Source organism: Nerophis lumbriciformis, linkage group LG14 (genome assembly GCF_033978685.3).
Source record: "Nerophis lumbriciformis linkage group LG14, RoL_Nlum_v2.1, whole genome shotgun sequence".
Classification (NCBI taxonomy): Eukaryota; Metazoa; Chordata; class Actinopteri; order Syngnathiformes; family Syngnathidae; genus Nerophis; species Nerophis lumbriciformis.
In genome coordinates, this window is record NC_084561.2 from 42,821,979 (window position 1) to 42,840,614 (window position 18,636).

General features: G+C 41.3%; 1 protein-coding gene across 2 annotated transcripts in view; it reads right to left on the reverse strand.

Moving 5' to 3' along the window:
- Window positions 1-18,636, reverse strand: part of fam102bb (family with sequence similarity 102 member Bb) — a 108,869-nt gene that overhangs the window by 78,394 nt on the left and 11,839 nt on the right. For both annotated transcript variants that reach the window (XM_061975498.2, XM_061975497.2), the window contains exon 2: window positions 4,501-4,621. In XM_061975498.2, coding sequence (XP_061831482.1) covers window positions 4,501-4,621 — 121 coding nt within the window. The remainder of the gene's footprint in view (window positions 1-4,500; window positions 4,622-18,636) is intronic.

Consider the following 18,636-nt stretch of genomic DNA (forward strand, 5'->3'; position numbering starts at 1 on the left):
TGATCTTGTCCTTTCGGTCATAACCCAAAGCTCATGACCATAGGTGAGGATGGGAACGTAGATCGACCGGTAAATTGAGAGCTTTGCCTTCCGGCTCAGCTCCTTCTTCACCACAACGGATCGATACAGCGTCCGCATTACTGAAGACGCCGCACCGATCCGCCTGTCGATCTCACCATCCACTCTTCCCTCACTCGTGAACAAGACTCCGAGGTACTTGAACTCCTCCACTTGGGGCAAGATCTCCTCCCCAACCCGGAGATGGCACTCCACCCTTTTCCGGGCGAGAACCATGGACTCGGACTTGGAGGTGCTGATTCTCATCCCAGTCGCTTCACACTCAGCTGCGAACCGATCCAGTGAGAGCTGAAGATCCTGGCCAGATGAAGCCATCAGGACCAAATCATCTGCAAAAAGCAGAGACCTAATCCTGCAGCCACCAAACCAGATCCCCTCAACGCCTTGACTGCGCCACTTTATTTAGCAATGAAAATGATATCAAAAAATAGTCAATACGACTTGCCTGGTTTTGTCTTCTCCATGTATACCGTACTAACCTAGGATTTTTGAATCTCCAGATATCAATTAAATCAAATGCATCCATAACATTTTGAATTTTTTGTAAAGATTGAGGATGATAATTCATTGAAAAATTCCCTTTTCGGTCCAGAACCGTATCCAAAGCAACATTGAAGTCCCCCACAGCAATAATTTCGCCTTGTTGTTCTTGCAACATGTCACTTATTTCTTCAAAAAAGGAAGGTTCATCAACATTTGGCCCATACAGATTCAAAACACACATCTTTTGACCTTGAATAATCATATTTAATATTAACCAGCGTCCTTGTGGGTCTTTTTCCATAGAGTTAAATTGAAAATTAAAAGCTTTTTTAATCAAAATCATAACACCTTTTGAATTTCTGTGACCATGTGAAAAGAAAATCGGACCATCCCATTCTTTTCTCCATTTTTCTTCATCTAATTTTGTTGAATGAGTTTCTTGAAGACAAAAAATATCTTGTTCTTTTTCATTCAGCCACATAAATATAAGTTTTCTTTTTCTGTTGTCTGCAAGACCATTGCAATTATAACTAATTATTCCAACTTCATTATCATTCCTATAAACCATATGACCTGAGTAAATTCATAATATATTTTATTGATTCTCTTAATACCATACATTTCATAGACATGAAAATCTTGTAACTAAAAACTGCAGCATCACTTGCTATTTCCAAGGAAACCAATATCCCCTCTACTAAACCCACAGACACACCATTCACACCACAGCACACGAGACAAACAAACACATAACCCCTAAAATATATTATTCGCTGACCGTTTCCCAACATCTAACTACATTGTCCAGTCCCAGAATAAACTATAAAGCACCAAAAACAAAATGTCAATTTATATCCGTCAAGTCGTCGCCATGGTGATGTTGCGATGACGTCATCACTGCGCGACATTGTTATTGTTCCTCACATGTTTCTGTACAGCTCACCGTTAACGTACAGTTTATCCACAACAAGACGAGCTTGTTGTCCTTTCAGCCTAAAGGACTTCATAATTGGAATAAACTTACGTCGTTTCTCCACCACCTCGATCGGATATTGACTGGTCATGAAGAATTTAGTGCCTTTCAGTCTTCTAGAGAGAGCAAGCATTTCGTCTTTGCATTTGGAGTTAGTAAAGTTTACAAGCATAGGTCTTGGTTTAGCATCCTCCTTGCGTCTGCCAATCCTGTGTGCTCGTTCCATCTGGATCCTCTTAACTTTTTCCTCCGGGATGCCGAGTTGCTCCTGCAGAAAGGCTCTGACGAGGTTCTCCGCAATGTCGTAAGTTTCTCCTCCATCTTCGCTAATTCCCATGATTAGCAGGTTGTCCCGCATGCTCCTGCAGCGGAGTTCCAACAAGTCTGCCTTTAATTTCTCGTTCTCCGTTGTCAGTCTTGTAGTTTCGAGTTTCAGGCTTGTGAACTCAACTTTTAGCGTTGTCTGTTCCTTTTTTTCTCCATCATTTCAGCGTGATTGTGCTCGACTGATTTTTTCAGCTCTGAAACGTCAGTTTTTATCCATCCATCCATCCATCTTCTTCCGCTTATCCGAGGTCGGGTCGCGGGGGCAGCAGCCTAAGCAGGGAAGCCCAGACTTCCCTCTCCCCAGCCACTTCGTCCAGCTCCTCCCGGGGGATCCCGAGGCGTTCCCAGGCCAGCCGGGAGACATAGTCTTCCCAACGTGTCCTGGGTCTTCCTCGTGGCCTCCTACCGGTCGGACATGCCCTAAACACCTCCTTAGGGAGGCGCTCGGGTGGCATCCTGACCAGATGCCCGAACCACCTCATCTGGCTCCTCTCGATGTGGAGGAGCAGCGGCTTTACTTTGAGCTCCCCCCGGATGACAGAGCTTCTCACCCTATCTCTAAGGGAGAGCCCCGCCACCCGGCGGAGGAAACTCATTTCGGCCGCTTGTACCCGTGATCTTGTCCTTTCGGTCATAACCCAAAGCTCATGACCATAGGTGAGGATGGGAACGTAGATCGACTGGTAAATTGAGAGCTTTGCCTTCCGGCTCAGCTCCTTCTTCACCACAACGGATCGATACAGCGTCCGCATTACTGAAGACGCCGCACCGATCCGCCTGTCGATCTCACGATCCACTCTTCCCTCACTCGTGAACAAGACTCCGAGGTACTTGAACTCCTCCACTTGGGGCAAGATCTCCTCCCCAACCCGGAGATGGCACTCCACCCTTTTCCGGGCGAGAACCATGGACTCGGACTTGGAGGTGCTGATTCTCATCCCAGTCGCTTCACACTCAGCTGCGAACCGATCCAGTGAGAGCTGAAGATCCTGGCCAGATGAAGCCATCAGGACCAAATCATCTGCAAAAAGCAGAGACCTAATCCTGCAGCCACCAAACCGGATCCCCTCAACGCCTTGACTGCGCCTAGAAATTCTGTCCATAAAAGTTATGAACAGAATCGGTGACAGAATCGTCAGTTTTTAGTTCATCTAAAATGTCAAGTTTTTCAAGTTTTTGAACCATAACTTGCAACATTTTTCGATCGTCCGGAGTAAACGTTGCATTTTCGTCCAATTCACTTGAGGACAATTGATCCCGGGCGCGTTTTGATTCCTTTGTTCCACGTTGTGGCATGGTTGCAGGCGAACAATTAGTCACTCGGCGTTCGAGGCACCTTATCTTCCGCCAAATCACCCTCGTGAGGAGTATATATCTCACCAATTGTAAAGAGGTGGATATATATTAGAAAAACGACTTCAAATCGTATGTCACTGGCGCGTTTATGCCCTTTATAACGTTACATACTGGGATTTGTGTAGAGACGGTCTCAGCTCACGTTGCTCATGGTGGTATCTTCTTCATCTGTCATTTGATTGTTTACATTTGATTATTAACAACAACGGGTAGGGTGTTAGTTTAGGGTTGTAGCTGCCTGGAGGTGTACTTTTATTGCGGTTTTGAAGGAGGATAGAGAAGCACTTTCTTTTACACCTGTTGGGAGCGCATTCCACATTGATGTGGCATAGAAAGAGAATGAGTTAAGACCTTTGTTAGATCGGAATCTGGGTTTAACGTGGTTAGTAATCTGACTAGCTTGTTCTGGGATGTTTGGAGTCTAGATTTGAGGGTTTTGGAGGTGCTAGGGTAACAGGAGGTCCATGCATAATGGAAAAAGGGTTGAACGAGAGTTCCCGCCAGAACCCTCATGGTGCTTTTGTTGACCAGAGAGGAGATTCTATAGAGAAATCTCGTTCGTTGGTTGACCTTTTTGATTACCTTGGTTGCCATTTTATCACAGGAAAGATTAGCCTCTAGAATGGAACCTAGGTAGGTGACCTCATCTTTCCTGGTGATAACAATGTCACCCACTTTTATAGTGAAGTCATTGACTTTCTTAAGGTTGATGTGGGACCCCAACAGGATCGATTCCGTTTTACCCAAGTGTATGGATAGCTTGTTGTCAGCGAGCCATGCAAGTTCTACAGAGTTCAGCACTGAGGATTTTCTCCACCTGTGACTTGTTCTTGTCTGATACCAGCAGGGCCGAGTCATCCGCAAACAAATGAGTTTCCTCCGCCGGGTGGCGGGTCTCTCCCTTAGAGATAGGGTGAGAAGCTCTGCCATCCGGGGGGAGCTCAAAGTAAAGCCGCTGCTCCTCCACATGGAGAGGAGCCAGATGAGGTGGTTCGGGCATCTGGTCAGGATGCCACCCGAACGCCTCCCTGGGGAGGTGTTAGGGCAAGTCCGACCGGCAGGAGGCCACGGGGAAGACCCAGGACATGTTGGGAAGACTATGTCTCCCGGCTGGCCTGGTAACGCTTAGGCTGCTGCCCCCGCGACCTGACCTCGGATAAGCGGAGGAAAATTGATGGATGAATGGATAATTTATATTACAGCATAATCAAATTGCTAACAAACATCAGCCAATAAAATAGACGAATACAGGCACAGGGGTCAGGTTAATAATAATGATGTACCTTTCTGACTGAAACACGACACACACAGGGATCCAATACGCCAGTTCCTGCATTGGCGCTCATTTTACAGGGGAAAGAGAACCTCTTCCTCCAACGAACACAGTTGGCCTGGACTGGTTCCCTGTTGGTGAAACCACAAAGATGAAAATCATTGAGGCAAATTGAGTGTGTGCTATTTGAATGAAATTATATTTGCATACTACACCGTTTCCTTATGAGTTGGCAAATTGTGTTAGATGTAAATATAAACGGAATACAATGATTTGCAAATAATTTTCAACCCATATTCAGTTGAATATGCTACAAAGACAACATATTTGATGTTCAAACTCATAAACATTAACTTTAGAATTTGATGCCAGCAACACATGACAAAGAAGTTGGGAAAGGTGGCAATAAATACTGATAAAGTTGAGGAATGCTCATCAAACACTTATTTGGAACATCCCACAGGTGAACAGGCTAATTGGGAACAGGTGGGTGCCATGATTGGGTATAAAAGTAGATTCCATGAAATGCTCAGTCATTCACAAACAAGGATGGGGCGAGGGTCACCACTTTGTCAACAAATGCCTGAGCAAATTGTTGAACAGTTTAAGAAAAACCTCTCAACCAGCTATTGCAAGGAATTTAGGGATTTCACCATCTACGGTCCGTAATATCATCAAAGGGTTCAGAGAATCTGGAAAAATCACTGCACGTAAGCAGCTAAGCCCGTGACCTTCGATCCCTCAGGCTGTACTGCATCAACAAGCGACATCAGTGTGTAAAGGATATCACCACATGGGCTCAGGAACACTTCAGAAACCCACTGTCAGTAACTACAGTTGGTCGCTACATCTGTAAGTGCAAGTTAAAACTCTCCTATGGAAGGCGAAAACCGTTTATCAACAACACCCAGAAACGCCGTCGGCTTCGCTGGGCCTGAGCTCATCTAGGATGGACTGATACAAAGTGGAAAAGTGTTCTGTGGTCTGACGAGTCCACATTTCAAATTGTTTTTGGAAACTGTGGACGTCGTGTCCTCCGGACCAAAGAGGAAAAGAACCATGCGGATTGTTATAGGCGCAAAGTTGAAAAGTCGGCATGTGTGATGGTATGGGGGGTGTATTAGTGCCCAAGACATGGGTAACTTACACATCTGTGAAGGCGCCATTAATGCTGAAAGGTACATACTGTCAGAGTTTGTAGGTGACGAACCCCAAGATGCAGAGAAGGCGGAAGGCATTGTACGAGAAAACATGATTTAATTAAACACTAAGGCAAAACAACAAACGAAAGGGTAACAAAAAGCGCGCACAAGGCGGAGAACAAACTTGGCTATGAACTAAAAATAGCACAGAGGCTAACTGTGGACAAGAAACCAAAAACACTTACTGTGACACGAAGGAACTAGGACATGAGCAGAGTGAAACAAAAGTAGACAGAGCTACGACGACAAGTATTAAGAACAACGACACGACAGGTAGGAACGACAATGATCCAGCAATGACTGGAGGAGAAGGCAGGTTTAAATAGTAGCTGGCTGATTGACACCAGGTGTGGCCAGGTGCCAATCAGCCACAGCTGAGGGGAAGCAGCACTCAGGGAGACACTCAGGAAATGAAGACAAAATAAAAGCGCTGACAGGAAACTAAGACAAACACAGAGAAAAAACTAAAACAGTCAAACTGTCAGGGACAAGCCTGACACATACAGGTTTTGGAGCAACATATGTGAATCCGAGCTAATGTCGCCATAGCTTGCTGTTCTTTCCGCCATGTTTGTTTGTATTCACTATGTGACGTCACAGGAAAATGGACGGGTGTATATAACGATGGTTAAAATCAGGCACTTTGAAGCTTTTTTTAGGGATATTGCGTGATGGGTAAAATTTTGAAAAAAACTTTGAAAAATATAACAAGCCACTGGGAACTGATTTTTAATGGTTTTAACCATTCTGAAATTGTGATAATGTTCCCCTTAAAGCATTAGACACTTTTTTACCTGCACACTGCCTCCCGCTGTTTCCGACATCTACAAAGCAATTAGCTACCTGCTGCCACCTACTGATATGGAAGAGTATTACACGGTTACTCTGCCGAGCTCTAGACAGCACCGACACTCAACAACAACACATCATTTGCAGACTATAATTACTGGTTGGCAAAAAATATTTTGAACCCAAATAGGTGAAATTAGCTCATCTCCCACGGCACACCAGACTGTATCTCGCGGCACACTAGCGGTTGAAAAACACAGCTCTAAACTGATAACACGACTGGAACAAACGCCATCTTAAACAAGCAGTATAGCTGAATGGACAGACAGATTAAGGACGATACGGTATGGAACTAAAGTGGTAGAGAGTTGTACAATGGGTTCCCTGTGTTGACACAAGCCTCTGGTTCACTGAACATGACACATCCAACTTCTTAGGTATTCGTGTAATTTTAATATCACTGCTGTTGTGTAACAACACAAGACGAGAGCTAAACTCACAGTCTAAGATGATTGGATCATGCTAAAATGTGCTTATGGCATACCTGCCAACTTTTGAAATCAGAAAAACCTAGTAGCCAGGGTCCAGGGGCCGCAGGCCCCGGTAGGTCCAGGACAAAGTCCTGGTGGGGGGTTCAGGCTTCGCCCCCCGACGCAAAATGATTATTAGCATTCAGACAGGTTAAAATGTTGCTAAAACCATCACTTTTCTATCAGTCACAGTGACTTTTCAAAACAAAAATATTACAGCAAAAATCATATGGGTTGATTGACATGTTTATTCTGTAAGCTAACTTCAATAGTTTGAAATTATTTTGACAGTTAATGCCAGTTATCCTGTCAACCTTTCACAAGACTTCAATTTGTTAATTGAAAGTATAAACAGTATAAACACTTTTTACAGTAAACAAATGGTAAAACAGTACTAAACAATTCCATTAAAAAAAAAATTGGTGTCATTATCAACTTTCTGTCCAAGCTTGTATAATCTACTGCCTTGTTCAATTGTAAAAAATATTCTGTGCCTAAAATTCACATTTCTATCACAATTATCATACTGTAAACATGGTAAGCTAACTTCATTAAAATTAATAGTCCTGTCAATAGCATGGAATTACAATTCAAATGTAGTTTTTTTGTAAGCCTTTCAAAAGAATTCAAAATATGAAAAATGAATGAAAATTAATTTAAGCCATCAGACACTTGAAAAGTGGCACATCACATCTCTAATGTAATCATTTGAACTTTTCAACAGAAATAGCACTGCAAAAATATTAAGGACATACTTCTGTATTTTGGTAGTTATGCTGTCAACATTTAACAAGATTTCTTCAACTTGGACTTGAAAGCATAAATAGTACAAACACTTTTAACAGTATAACAGTACTAAACAATTCCAATAGATAACATTGGTGTCATTACCTTTTTGTCGCTAAAATCCAAATTTATTCTATCAGATTGATCATACTGCAAAAATGATATGGTAACTTTATAAGTTTACTTGAAGTGGCATAAAACACTGAAAGTGATTGTTCCTATAACCCCTTTGTTTTAAATGTTTTATGCCACTTCAAGTTGTCAAAGACGTGCTGTGAAATACAGCCGACAGGATTGCGCACCAAACACGAAGCAAGGCCAAAGCGCATGCATGGTGCAGGAGAACAAAGGACTTCTTTCATTTAAGGTTTGTGATAAACCATCAAACTCATTCGTTAAAAGGACTCTATAGTAATATAAAGCGAGTTTTTCTGGACATTATCATGCAAGAAAAGTTTATTTTTGGGACCGCGATCACCGCGTAATGATTTTTAAAGGTTGCATTACAAACATTTAACTGTCCCATGTGATCAGCCAGTGCGATTGGAAGTCCATGCTCAATTATTGCCTCCGTAAATAAAACTTCGGCATTTATCACATCCAAAGAATCTGTTTTGGCGACGAAAAACGTTGAAAGTTTTCCACTTGTATCGCTAGCAACGGCATTAGACTTGTGTTTTTTTGTCCCAACGTGGTCTTTTACATCGCTAATTCCTCCGTGTCCGATCGAAAAATCTTGTCTGCACAAGGTGCAATTCGCGTAGTTTCCACCCTTTTTGGAACGGATAATTATTCCCGGATAGGCTTTTGAATATTCTTCACGGAATGACTGCAGTTTTCTTTTCGGTTTAAGACTCGTATGCGATTTTTCTCCGGCTGATTCCATGATCGTTCGCTCGTTTGGAAACAATGGCAACTGGTGCCTCGTGCTTGGCAGCGGTGCTATAAATAGCCTCGCGGAATGGCTCGATAGGAAGTTACGGGAAGCAGTGTCGAATGTCATTGTTGTTACGCGATTTCGTGAATAAAACTTTAAAAAAAAAAAAATTTTTTAAATTAATGAAAAACCGTATTTTTTATCACTGCAACCGTAACCCGGAATAGGTTGATGAAAACCGTACTAATTACGGGAAAACCGGAGTAGTTGGCAGGTATGTTATGGGTTCATCACAGTTGCCTATGCGCTGATAAATAAACAGACTGACTAGAATCCCGTGTTTACCTCGATTCTTTAAACTGTTGTTCATAGATCATTTAGGGTACGATTGCTTTTTCTCAGCTTGTAACTGTAGGTTTAAGTTAGAGTGATGTGTAGCCAATTCTCTGAATTGATGAGAAAGTAAAAAACATAAAGCCAAAGGGTTTGTGTGCGTGGGCAGCATGACTTCACTCTCACTAGCATCCACTCCCACACACCTCAATGTGAATCCCTTCTGTCAATTTATCCAGACCCCTTTATTTTGTTTAACTGTGTTCTGTTGCTGTTTTACAGCAGGGTAACTAAGATCAACTATATTGCCAAAAATATTTGGCTACCCATCCAAATGATGAGAATCAGGTGTCCTAATCACTTGGCCCGGTGTATCAAATCAAGCACTTAGGCATGGAGACTGTTTCTACAAACATTTGTGAAAGAATGGGCCGCTCTCAGTGATTTCCAGTATGGAACTGTCATAGGATGCCACCTGTGCAACAAATCCAGTCGTGAAATATCCTCGCTCCTAAATATTCCAAAGTCAACTTTATTATAAGAAAAGTGAAGAGTTGGGAACAACAGCAACTCAGCCACGAAGCAGTAGGCCACGTAAACTGACAGAGAGGTCAGCATAGTGCAAAGACTTTCTGCACAGTCAGTTGCTACAGAGCTCCGAACTTCATGCGACCTTCCAATTAGCCCACGTACAGTACGCAGAGAGCTTCATGGAATGGGTTTCCATGGCCGAGCAGCTGCCTCTAAGCCAGGGGTCGGCAACCCGCGGCTCCGGAGCCGCATGCGGCTCTTTGATCAGTCTGATGCGGCTCAGCCGCATACTTGCCGACCCCCCCACCCCCCGCCCGATTTTCCCGGGAGACTTCCGGATTTCAGTGCCTCTTGCAGAAAACTCCCGGGATTAATATTCTCCGATTTTCACCCTTACATTAATAATAATAATGGTATAGCATTTAGCGCCCTCTACAATCTGTATAAACACCGTGCCAACCCAGCCTCTTGTTATATGCATCTTCTGCTTGCACATGTAAGTGACAGCAAGGCATACTTGGTCAACAGCCACACAGGTTACACTGACGGTGGCCATTTAAAACAACTTTAACACTCTTACTAATAATGCGCCACACTTTGAACCAAAACCAAACAAGAATGACAAACACATTCCGGGAGACCATCTGCACCTTAACACAACATAAACACAACAGAACAAATACCCAGAATCCCATGCAGCCCTGACTCTTCCGCACTACCTACTCAGTGGCCTAGTGGTTAGAGTGTCCGTCCTGAGATCGGTAGGTTGGGAGTTCAAATCCCGGCCGAGTCATACCAAAGACTTTAAAAATGGGACCCATTACCTCCCTGCTTGGCACTCAGCATCAAGGGTTGGAATTGGGGGTTAAATCACCAAAATGATTCCCGGGCGCAGCCACCGCTGCTGCCCACTGCTCCCCTCACCTCCCAGGGGGTGATCAAGGGTGATGGGTCAAATGCAGAGAATAATTTCGCCACACCTAGTGTGTGTGTGACAATCATTGGTACTTTAACTTTAACTTAACTTTATTATACACCCCTGCTACCACCAAACCCCGCCCCCGACCCCAACCCTGCTCCCTCACACATCAACCCCCCCTCTGTGCGTCGGTTGAGGTGAAGAGTTAGGGCTGCATGGGATTCTGGGTATTTGTTCTGTTGTGTTTATGTTGTGTTACGGTGCGGATGTTCTCCCGAAATGTCTTGTTTGATGTGGGTTCACAGTGTGGCGCATTATTAGTAAGAGTGTTAAAGTTTTTTATACAGCCACCGTCAGTGTAACCTGTGTGGTTGTTGACCAAGTATGCCTTGCTGTCACTTACGTGTGCAAGCAGAAGCCCCATACAACGTGTGGCTGGGCCGGCACGCTGATTTTAGTGGGCGCTAAATGCTGTACCATCACGGCGAGTTCGAGAGAACAGTTGCCTTGACAATCATAGTCTGCCGGAAAAATCGGGAGGGTTTCACGCGCCATTCATATAAAACCCGCGGGCTGCACTAACATTCAATTTTCATATTAAGGTGTGGGCCGCATGTCTGAGACTCTTGGTTTATACATAGCACAAAGCAAGAAAAAAAACTTTGTATGCAGTGTTATTTCATTTTAAATTTCAAAATAATTTCGTGGCTCCCATTGTTTTCTTTAATTTGTGAAACTGGTCAAAATGGCTCTTTGACTGGTAAAGGTTGCCGACCCCTGGTCTAAGCCATACATCACCAAGTCCAATGCAAAGCGTGGGATGCAGTGGTGTACTGGACTCTAGAGCAGTGGAGACGCCTTCTCTGGACCGATGAATCACGCTTTTCCATCTGGCAACCTGATGGACCAGTCTGGGTTTGGAGGTTGCCAGGAGAACGCTACATTTTGGACTGCATTGTGCCGAGTGTGAAATTTGGTAGGAGGAGGAATTATGGCAGGGGTGCTCATTACGTCGATCGCGAGCTACCGGTCGATCTCGGAGGATGTGTCAGTCGATCACCAGCTACGCATTAAAAAAATAGTCCTAAAAATGAGCGATCATAAATCTTCACTATGACGTCACTTTCGTCACTTGATTGACATTCACGGCACCCGAGGGTCTTCTGAGATGACGCTGGCTGCCGCCAGCTCGTTAAAATTACCGACAGGAAGGCGAGAAACACTTTATTTCAACAGACTCTGGCGCCGTACCTGTCGTCAAAACTCCAAAGAGCGACTGCACAGTTGCACAATAAAAGCTCTGCTTCATCCTGCCTGCGCTAACAAAATAAGAGTCTCAGAAAGCTGGCGTGCACAAGCTAGCAAGCGACGGAGTTTGCCGACAATGTATTTCTTGTAAAGTGTATACAAAGGAGTACGGAAGCTGGACAAATAAGATGCCAAAAACCAACCACTTTCATGTGGTTTTGGACAGAAAGAGGACTTTTTTTCTCCTCCATTCGAAAATGCGGACGTTATCCGCACCACTGTCTGATTACAATCAATGCAAGTCATCACAATCAGGTAATACACCAATTTATATTCTTGTCTTCGTGAAAGAAAGGAATCTATATGTGTTAAACATGCTTGTATTATCTTTAAACACTTTTAACTTATTAACAATATTAACTATGTGTTAAACATGCTTGTATTATCATTAAACACCTTTAACTTGTTAACAATATTAACTATATGTGTTAAACATGCTTGCATTATCTTTAAACACCTTTAACTTATTAACAATATTAATTATATGTGTTAAACATGCTTGTATTATCATTAAACACCTTTAACTTGTTAACAATATTAACTATATGTGTTAAACATTCTTGTATTATCTTTAAACACTTAACTTATTAACAATATTAACTATATGTGTTAAACATGCGTGTATTATCTTTAAACACTTTTAACTTGTTAACAATATTAACTATATGTGTTAAACATGCTTGCATTATCTTTAAACACCTTTAACTTATTAACAATATTAACTGTGTTAAACATGCTTGTATTATCATTAAACACCTTTAACTTGTTAACAATATTAACTATATGTGTTAAACATGCTTGTATTATCTTTAAACACCTTTAACTTATTAACAATATTAACTATGTGTTAAATATGCTTGTATTATCATTAAACACCTTTAACTTGTTAACAATATTAACTATATGTGTTAAACATGCTTGTATTATCATTAAACACCTTTAACTTGTTAACAATATTAACTATATGTATTAAACATGCTTGTATTATCTTTAAACACCTTTAACTTATTAACAATATTAACTATATGTGTTAAACATGCTTGTATTATCTTTAAACACCTTTAACTTATTAACTATATGTGTTCAACATGCTTGCATTATCATTAAACACCTTTAACTTGTTAACAAAAACATATATTTCATAAATAAGTAAATATAAATTATATATATGAATGAAGTAGATCCCCACGACTTGATCAATTGAAAAGTAGCTCGCCTGCAGAAAAAGTGTGAGCACCCCTGAATTATGGTGTGGGGTTGTTTTTCAGGAGTTGGGCTTGGCTCCTTAGTTCCAGTGAAAGGAACTTTGAATGCTCCAGGATACCAAAACATTTTGGACAATTCCATGCTCCCAACCTTGTGGGAACAGTTTGGAGCAGTTTGACTGTGCGCCAGTACACAACGCAAGGTCCATAAAGACATGGATGACAGAGTCTGGTGTGGATGAACTTGACTGGCCTGCACAGAGTCCTGACCTGAACCCGATAGAACACCTTTTGGGATGAATTAGAACGGAGACTGAGAGCCAGGCCTTCTGTGTGACCTCACCAATGCACTTTTGGAAGAATGGTGGAAAACTCTTATAAACACACTCTGCAACCTTGTGGACAGCCTTCCCAGAAGAGTTGAAGCTGTAATAGCTGCAAAAGGTGTCATATTGAACCCTATGGGTTAGGAATGGGATGGCACTTCAAGTTCATATGTGAGTCAAGGCAGGTGGCCGAATACTTTTGTGTTTATGTTGAATAGTGAGTACATAATGAGTACATAGTGTTTTCATAAGATTGAACATACAAGCATTGACATTGGGGGAAAAAAAAGGTCTACTTTCACTTCAAAAAGAGCAGCATGTGCACGTGCTGATTTTATCCCCAGGCTGATAAACGTGACAGAGGGAACTCCCAGCCAGCTGGACACTGTGTGCTTGGGTAATTCCGACATGATGATATGTACTGCACCGCACAACGCTTCTTGGCACACTACAATCCCGTCGGTTAGTGAGTAAGCTTTCAGTTTTAAACACCAACATGGAGGAAGGCCCAGTCAGCTCAAACATCTTGTTAAACTTACCTACTTTAGTTTGCAGTCCTCTATTTCACAAAAACTAATTCAACCATTTTATGTCACACGTTGTACTGCATACATAGTGCTTCGTGTCAGAATTTACCACGTTTTATTTCAGCAAAAAAAACAAATAAACTTGGAATACAGTAATAGTTTTTTAGGGCCGAGACAATGAGCAGTTTTTCCAATAACAAGCCACGCTCATAAAAAGGCTTATAAAAGAACAAAGTTCCTTGAAATTCACAGTTGTGATGATTCACATAAAGAAGAGAAGAAGCCTTGTGTGTTCATTCATATCAGACTACAGTACTTTAGACCTAGAAACATTTTTCAACAATGGATATTTAAGTATAAACCTATTATTAGAGATGTCCGATAATAGCTTTTTTGCCGATATCCGATATTGTCCAACTCTTAAAGGGGAACATTATCACAATTTCAGAAGGGTTAAAACTAAGGCTGAAACGACGCGTCGACGTCATCGGTTCCGTAAATACGTCGACGCCGTTTTTGTGCGTCGGCGCGTCGCATATTTACGTCACACTACTGTCATGGCGGAGCGCAAAGCAGACGATGCGAGCGAGGGGAAAAAAGCACGCCAAAAGTCGTCAAAAGTGTGGGAGTATTTCAATAAACGGCCTAATAATGTTGTTGTATGCACACTGTGTCGAGCGGAAATGGCCTATCATAGCAGCACAACGGCTATGAACGAACATTTGAAAAGAAAACCCCCGACAGCGTTCTTGCCATCACCATCAACAAGTCATTCGTCCGCGTGCGTATACGTTGTCATTATTACACAAAAACATGAATGTGTCATTTGTATCTGCGTTGTAAATTCATAAACTAAAGCACCGTTTGCTCTGAGAGGCGCGTTTGGCGTGCCTGTTCAGTGTTTACAAAGACGCGCTCCTCTTTAACGCTGTGGAGAGGCGGCGGCGGCGAGCGAGCGGCGAGGCGGGGCGCGCCGGGAGCGACGCCGCAAGAGACAGGGGACGACGAGCGAGCGAGGAAGAGGAGCTGAAAAGCGAGGAAAGAAAGAGAAAAGAGTTGGAAGAGAAAAGACTTTGTGTAAAATTAAAAGATTGTAAACCTGGCAAAGCCGTCTGGCGTTCAGTCTGTCGGTCCTGAAAGAACCCCACGGCACAAGACGTGTCACAAACGCTAACGTTAATTAGTTATGCAAATACCTTTTACAACATTAACAGTTACATATACTATGTACAAACCAACAATTAACTTTCACTTTAATCATACTATCATTGTTGTGTTATTAAGCAGAATAAGCAATATTTTTACTTTTGTTGAAATGTTTACACTGTACACTTTTTTGTATTGGATGTTTAGCTTTATTTTTGCACATTTTAGCAAATAAGCAATACTTTTACTTTTGTTGAAATGTTTACACTTGTTACAGAATATTTCCGTTTTGCACTTTTTTGTATTGGATGTTTATCTTTATTTTTGCACATTTTAAAGCAAAATAAGCAATACTTTTACTTTTTAAATGCTTATACTATTCCAGAATATTAAGATTTGCACTGGATGTTTACTTTTATATTTGCACATTAAAAAGCAAATAAGCTACTTTTAATTTTGTTAAATGTTAAAAGTTTTAAATGTTTACATTGTTACAGAATATTTTGTCATGTTCTTGTCAATGTTGACTGAGTGGCCATACTTTTTTTTTTGTAAATAAAAGCCATGCCTTTTGAAAAAACTGGCCTACATTTATTTTTTCCTCTTCATTTTAAATAAAAAAAATAATCGGTAAAAGGAAAAATAATCTATAGATTAATCGAAAAAATAATCTATAGATTAACCGATTAATCGAAAAAATAATCTATAGATTAATCGATAGAAAAATAATCGTTAGCTGCAGCCCTAGTTAAAACCATTAAAAATCAGTTCCCAGTGGCTTATTTTATTTTTCTAAGTTTTTTTCAAAATTTTACCCATCACGCAATATCTCTAAAAAAAGCTTCAAAGTGCCTGATTTTAACCATCGTTATATACACCCGTCCATTTTCCTGTGACGCCACTTAGTGATGCCGATACAAACAAATATGGCGGATAGAACAGCAAGGTATAGCGACATTAGCTCGGATTCAGACTCGATTCCGATATCAAGCGATACCGATATATACAGTGGTGGAATTAACACATTATCATACCTGCCAACTTTTGAAATCAGAAAAACCTAGTAGCCAGGGTCCAAGGGCCGCAGGCCCCGTTAGGTCCAGGACAAAGTCCTGGTGGGGGGTTCCTTCACCCCCCGACGCATTCAGACAGGTTAAAATGTTGCTAAAACCATCACTTTTCTATCAGTCACAGTGACTTTTCAAAACAAAAATATTACAGCAAAAATCATATGGGTTGATTGACATGTTTATTCTGTAAGCTAACTTCAATAGTTTGAAATTATTTTGACAGTTAATGCCAGTTATCCTGTCAACCTTTCACAAGACTTCAATTTGTTAATTGAAAGTATAAACACTTTTTACAGTAAACAAATGGTAAAACAGTACTAAACAATTCCATTAAAAAAAAAAATTGGTGTCATTATTAACTTTCTGTCCAAGCTTGTATAATCTACTGCCTTGTTCAATTGTAAAAAATATTCTGTGCCTAAAATTCACATTTCTATCACAATTATCATACTGTAAACATGGTAAGCTAACTTCATTAAAATTAATAGTCCTGTCAATAGCATGGAATTACAATTCAAATGTAGTTTTTTTGCAAGCCTTTCAAAAGAATTCAAAATATGAAATATTAATGAAAATTAATTGAAGCCATCAGACACTTGAAAAGTGGCACATCACATCTCTAATGTAATCATTTGAACTTTTCAACAGAAATAGCACTGCAAAAATATTAAGGACATACTTCTGTATTTTGGTAGTTATGCTGTCAACATTTAACAAGATTTCTTCAACTTGGACTTGAAAGCATAAATAGTATAAACACTTTTAACAGTATAACAGTACTAAACAATTCCAATAGATAACATTGGTGTCATTACCTTTTTGTGGCTAAAATCCAAATTTATTCTATCAGATTGATCATACTGCAAAAATGATATGGTAACTTTATAAGTTTACTTGAAGTGGCATAAAACACTGAAAGTGATTGTTCCTATAACCCCTTTGTTTTAAATGTTTTATGCCACTTCAAGTTGTCAAAGACGTGCTGTGAAATACAGCCGACAGGATTGCGCACCAAACACGAAGCAAGGCCAAAGCGCATGCATGCTGCAGGAGAACAAAGGACTTCTTTCATTTAAGGTTTGTGATAAACCATCAAACTCATTCGTTAAAAGGACTCTATAGTAATATAAAGCGAGTTTTTCTGGACATTATCATGCAAGAAAAGTTTATTTTTGGGACCGCGATCACCGCGTAATGATTTTTAAAGGTTGCATTACAAACATTTAACTGTCCCATGTGATCAGCCAGTGCGATTGGAAGTCCATGCTCAATTATTGCCTCCGTAAATAAAACTTCGGCATTTATCACATCCAAAGAATCTGTTTGGGCGACGAAAAACGTTGAAAGTTTTCCACTTGTATCGCTAGCAACGGCATTAGACTTGTGTTTTTTTGTCCCAACGTGGTCTTTTACATCGCTAATTCCTCCGTGTCCGATCGAAAAATCTTGTCTGCACAAGGTGCAATTCGCGTAGTTTTCACCCTTTTTGGAAGGGATAATTATTCCCGGATAGGCTTTTGAATATTCTTCACGGAATGACTGCAGTTTTCTTTTCGGTTTAAGACTCGTATGCGATTTTTCTCCGGCTGATTCCATGATCGTTCGCTCGTTTGGAAACAATGGCAACTGGTGCCTCGTGCTTGGCAGCGGTGCTATAAATAGCCTCGCGCATGGCATTCGGAATGGCTCGATAGGAAGTTACAGGAAGCAGTGTCGATTGTCATTGTTGTTACGCGATTTCGTGAATAAAACTTTTAAAAAAAATTTTTTTTTAAATTAATGAAAAAACTTATTTTTTATCACTGCAACCGTAACCCGGAATAGGTTGATGAAAATCGTACTAATTACGGGAAAACCGGAGTAGTTGGCAGGTATGCATTATTATGCCTAATTTTGTTGTGATGCCCCGCTGGATGCATTAAACAATGTAACAAGGTTTTCCAAAATAAATCAACTCAAGTTATGGAGAAAAAAAATGCCAACATGGCACTGCCATATTTATTATTGAAGTCACAAAGTGCATTATTTTTTTTAACATGCCTCAAAACAGCAGCTTGGAATTTGGGACATGCTCTCCCTGAGAGAGCATGAGGAGGTTGAGGTGGGCAGGGTTGAGGTGGGGGGGGGGATAGGGGTAGCGGGGGGTGTATATTGTAGCGTCCCGGAAGAGTTAGTGCTGCAAGGGGTTCTGGGTATTTGTTCTGTTGTGTTAGCGCCCTCTACAATCTGTATAAACAGCGTGCCAACCCAGCCTCTTGTTATATGCATCTTCTGCTTGCACACGTAAGTGACAGCAAGGCATACTTGGTCAACAGCCACACAGGTTACACTGACGGTGGCCATTTAAAACAACTTTAACACTCTTACTAATAATGTGCCACACTTTGAACCAAAACCAAACAAGAATGACAAACACATTCCGGGAGAACATCTGCACCTTAACACAACATAAACACAACAGAACAAATACCTAGAATCCCATGCAGCCCTGACTCTTCCGGGCTACATTATACATCCCTGCTACCACCAAACTCGCCCCCACCCCAACCCTGCTCCCTCACACATCAACCCCCCCCTCTGTGCGTCGGTTGAGGTGA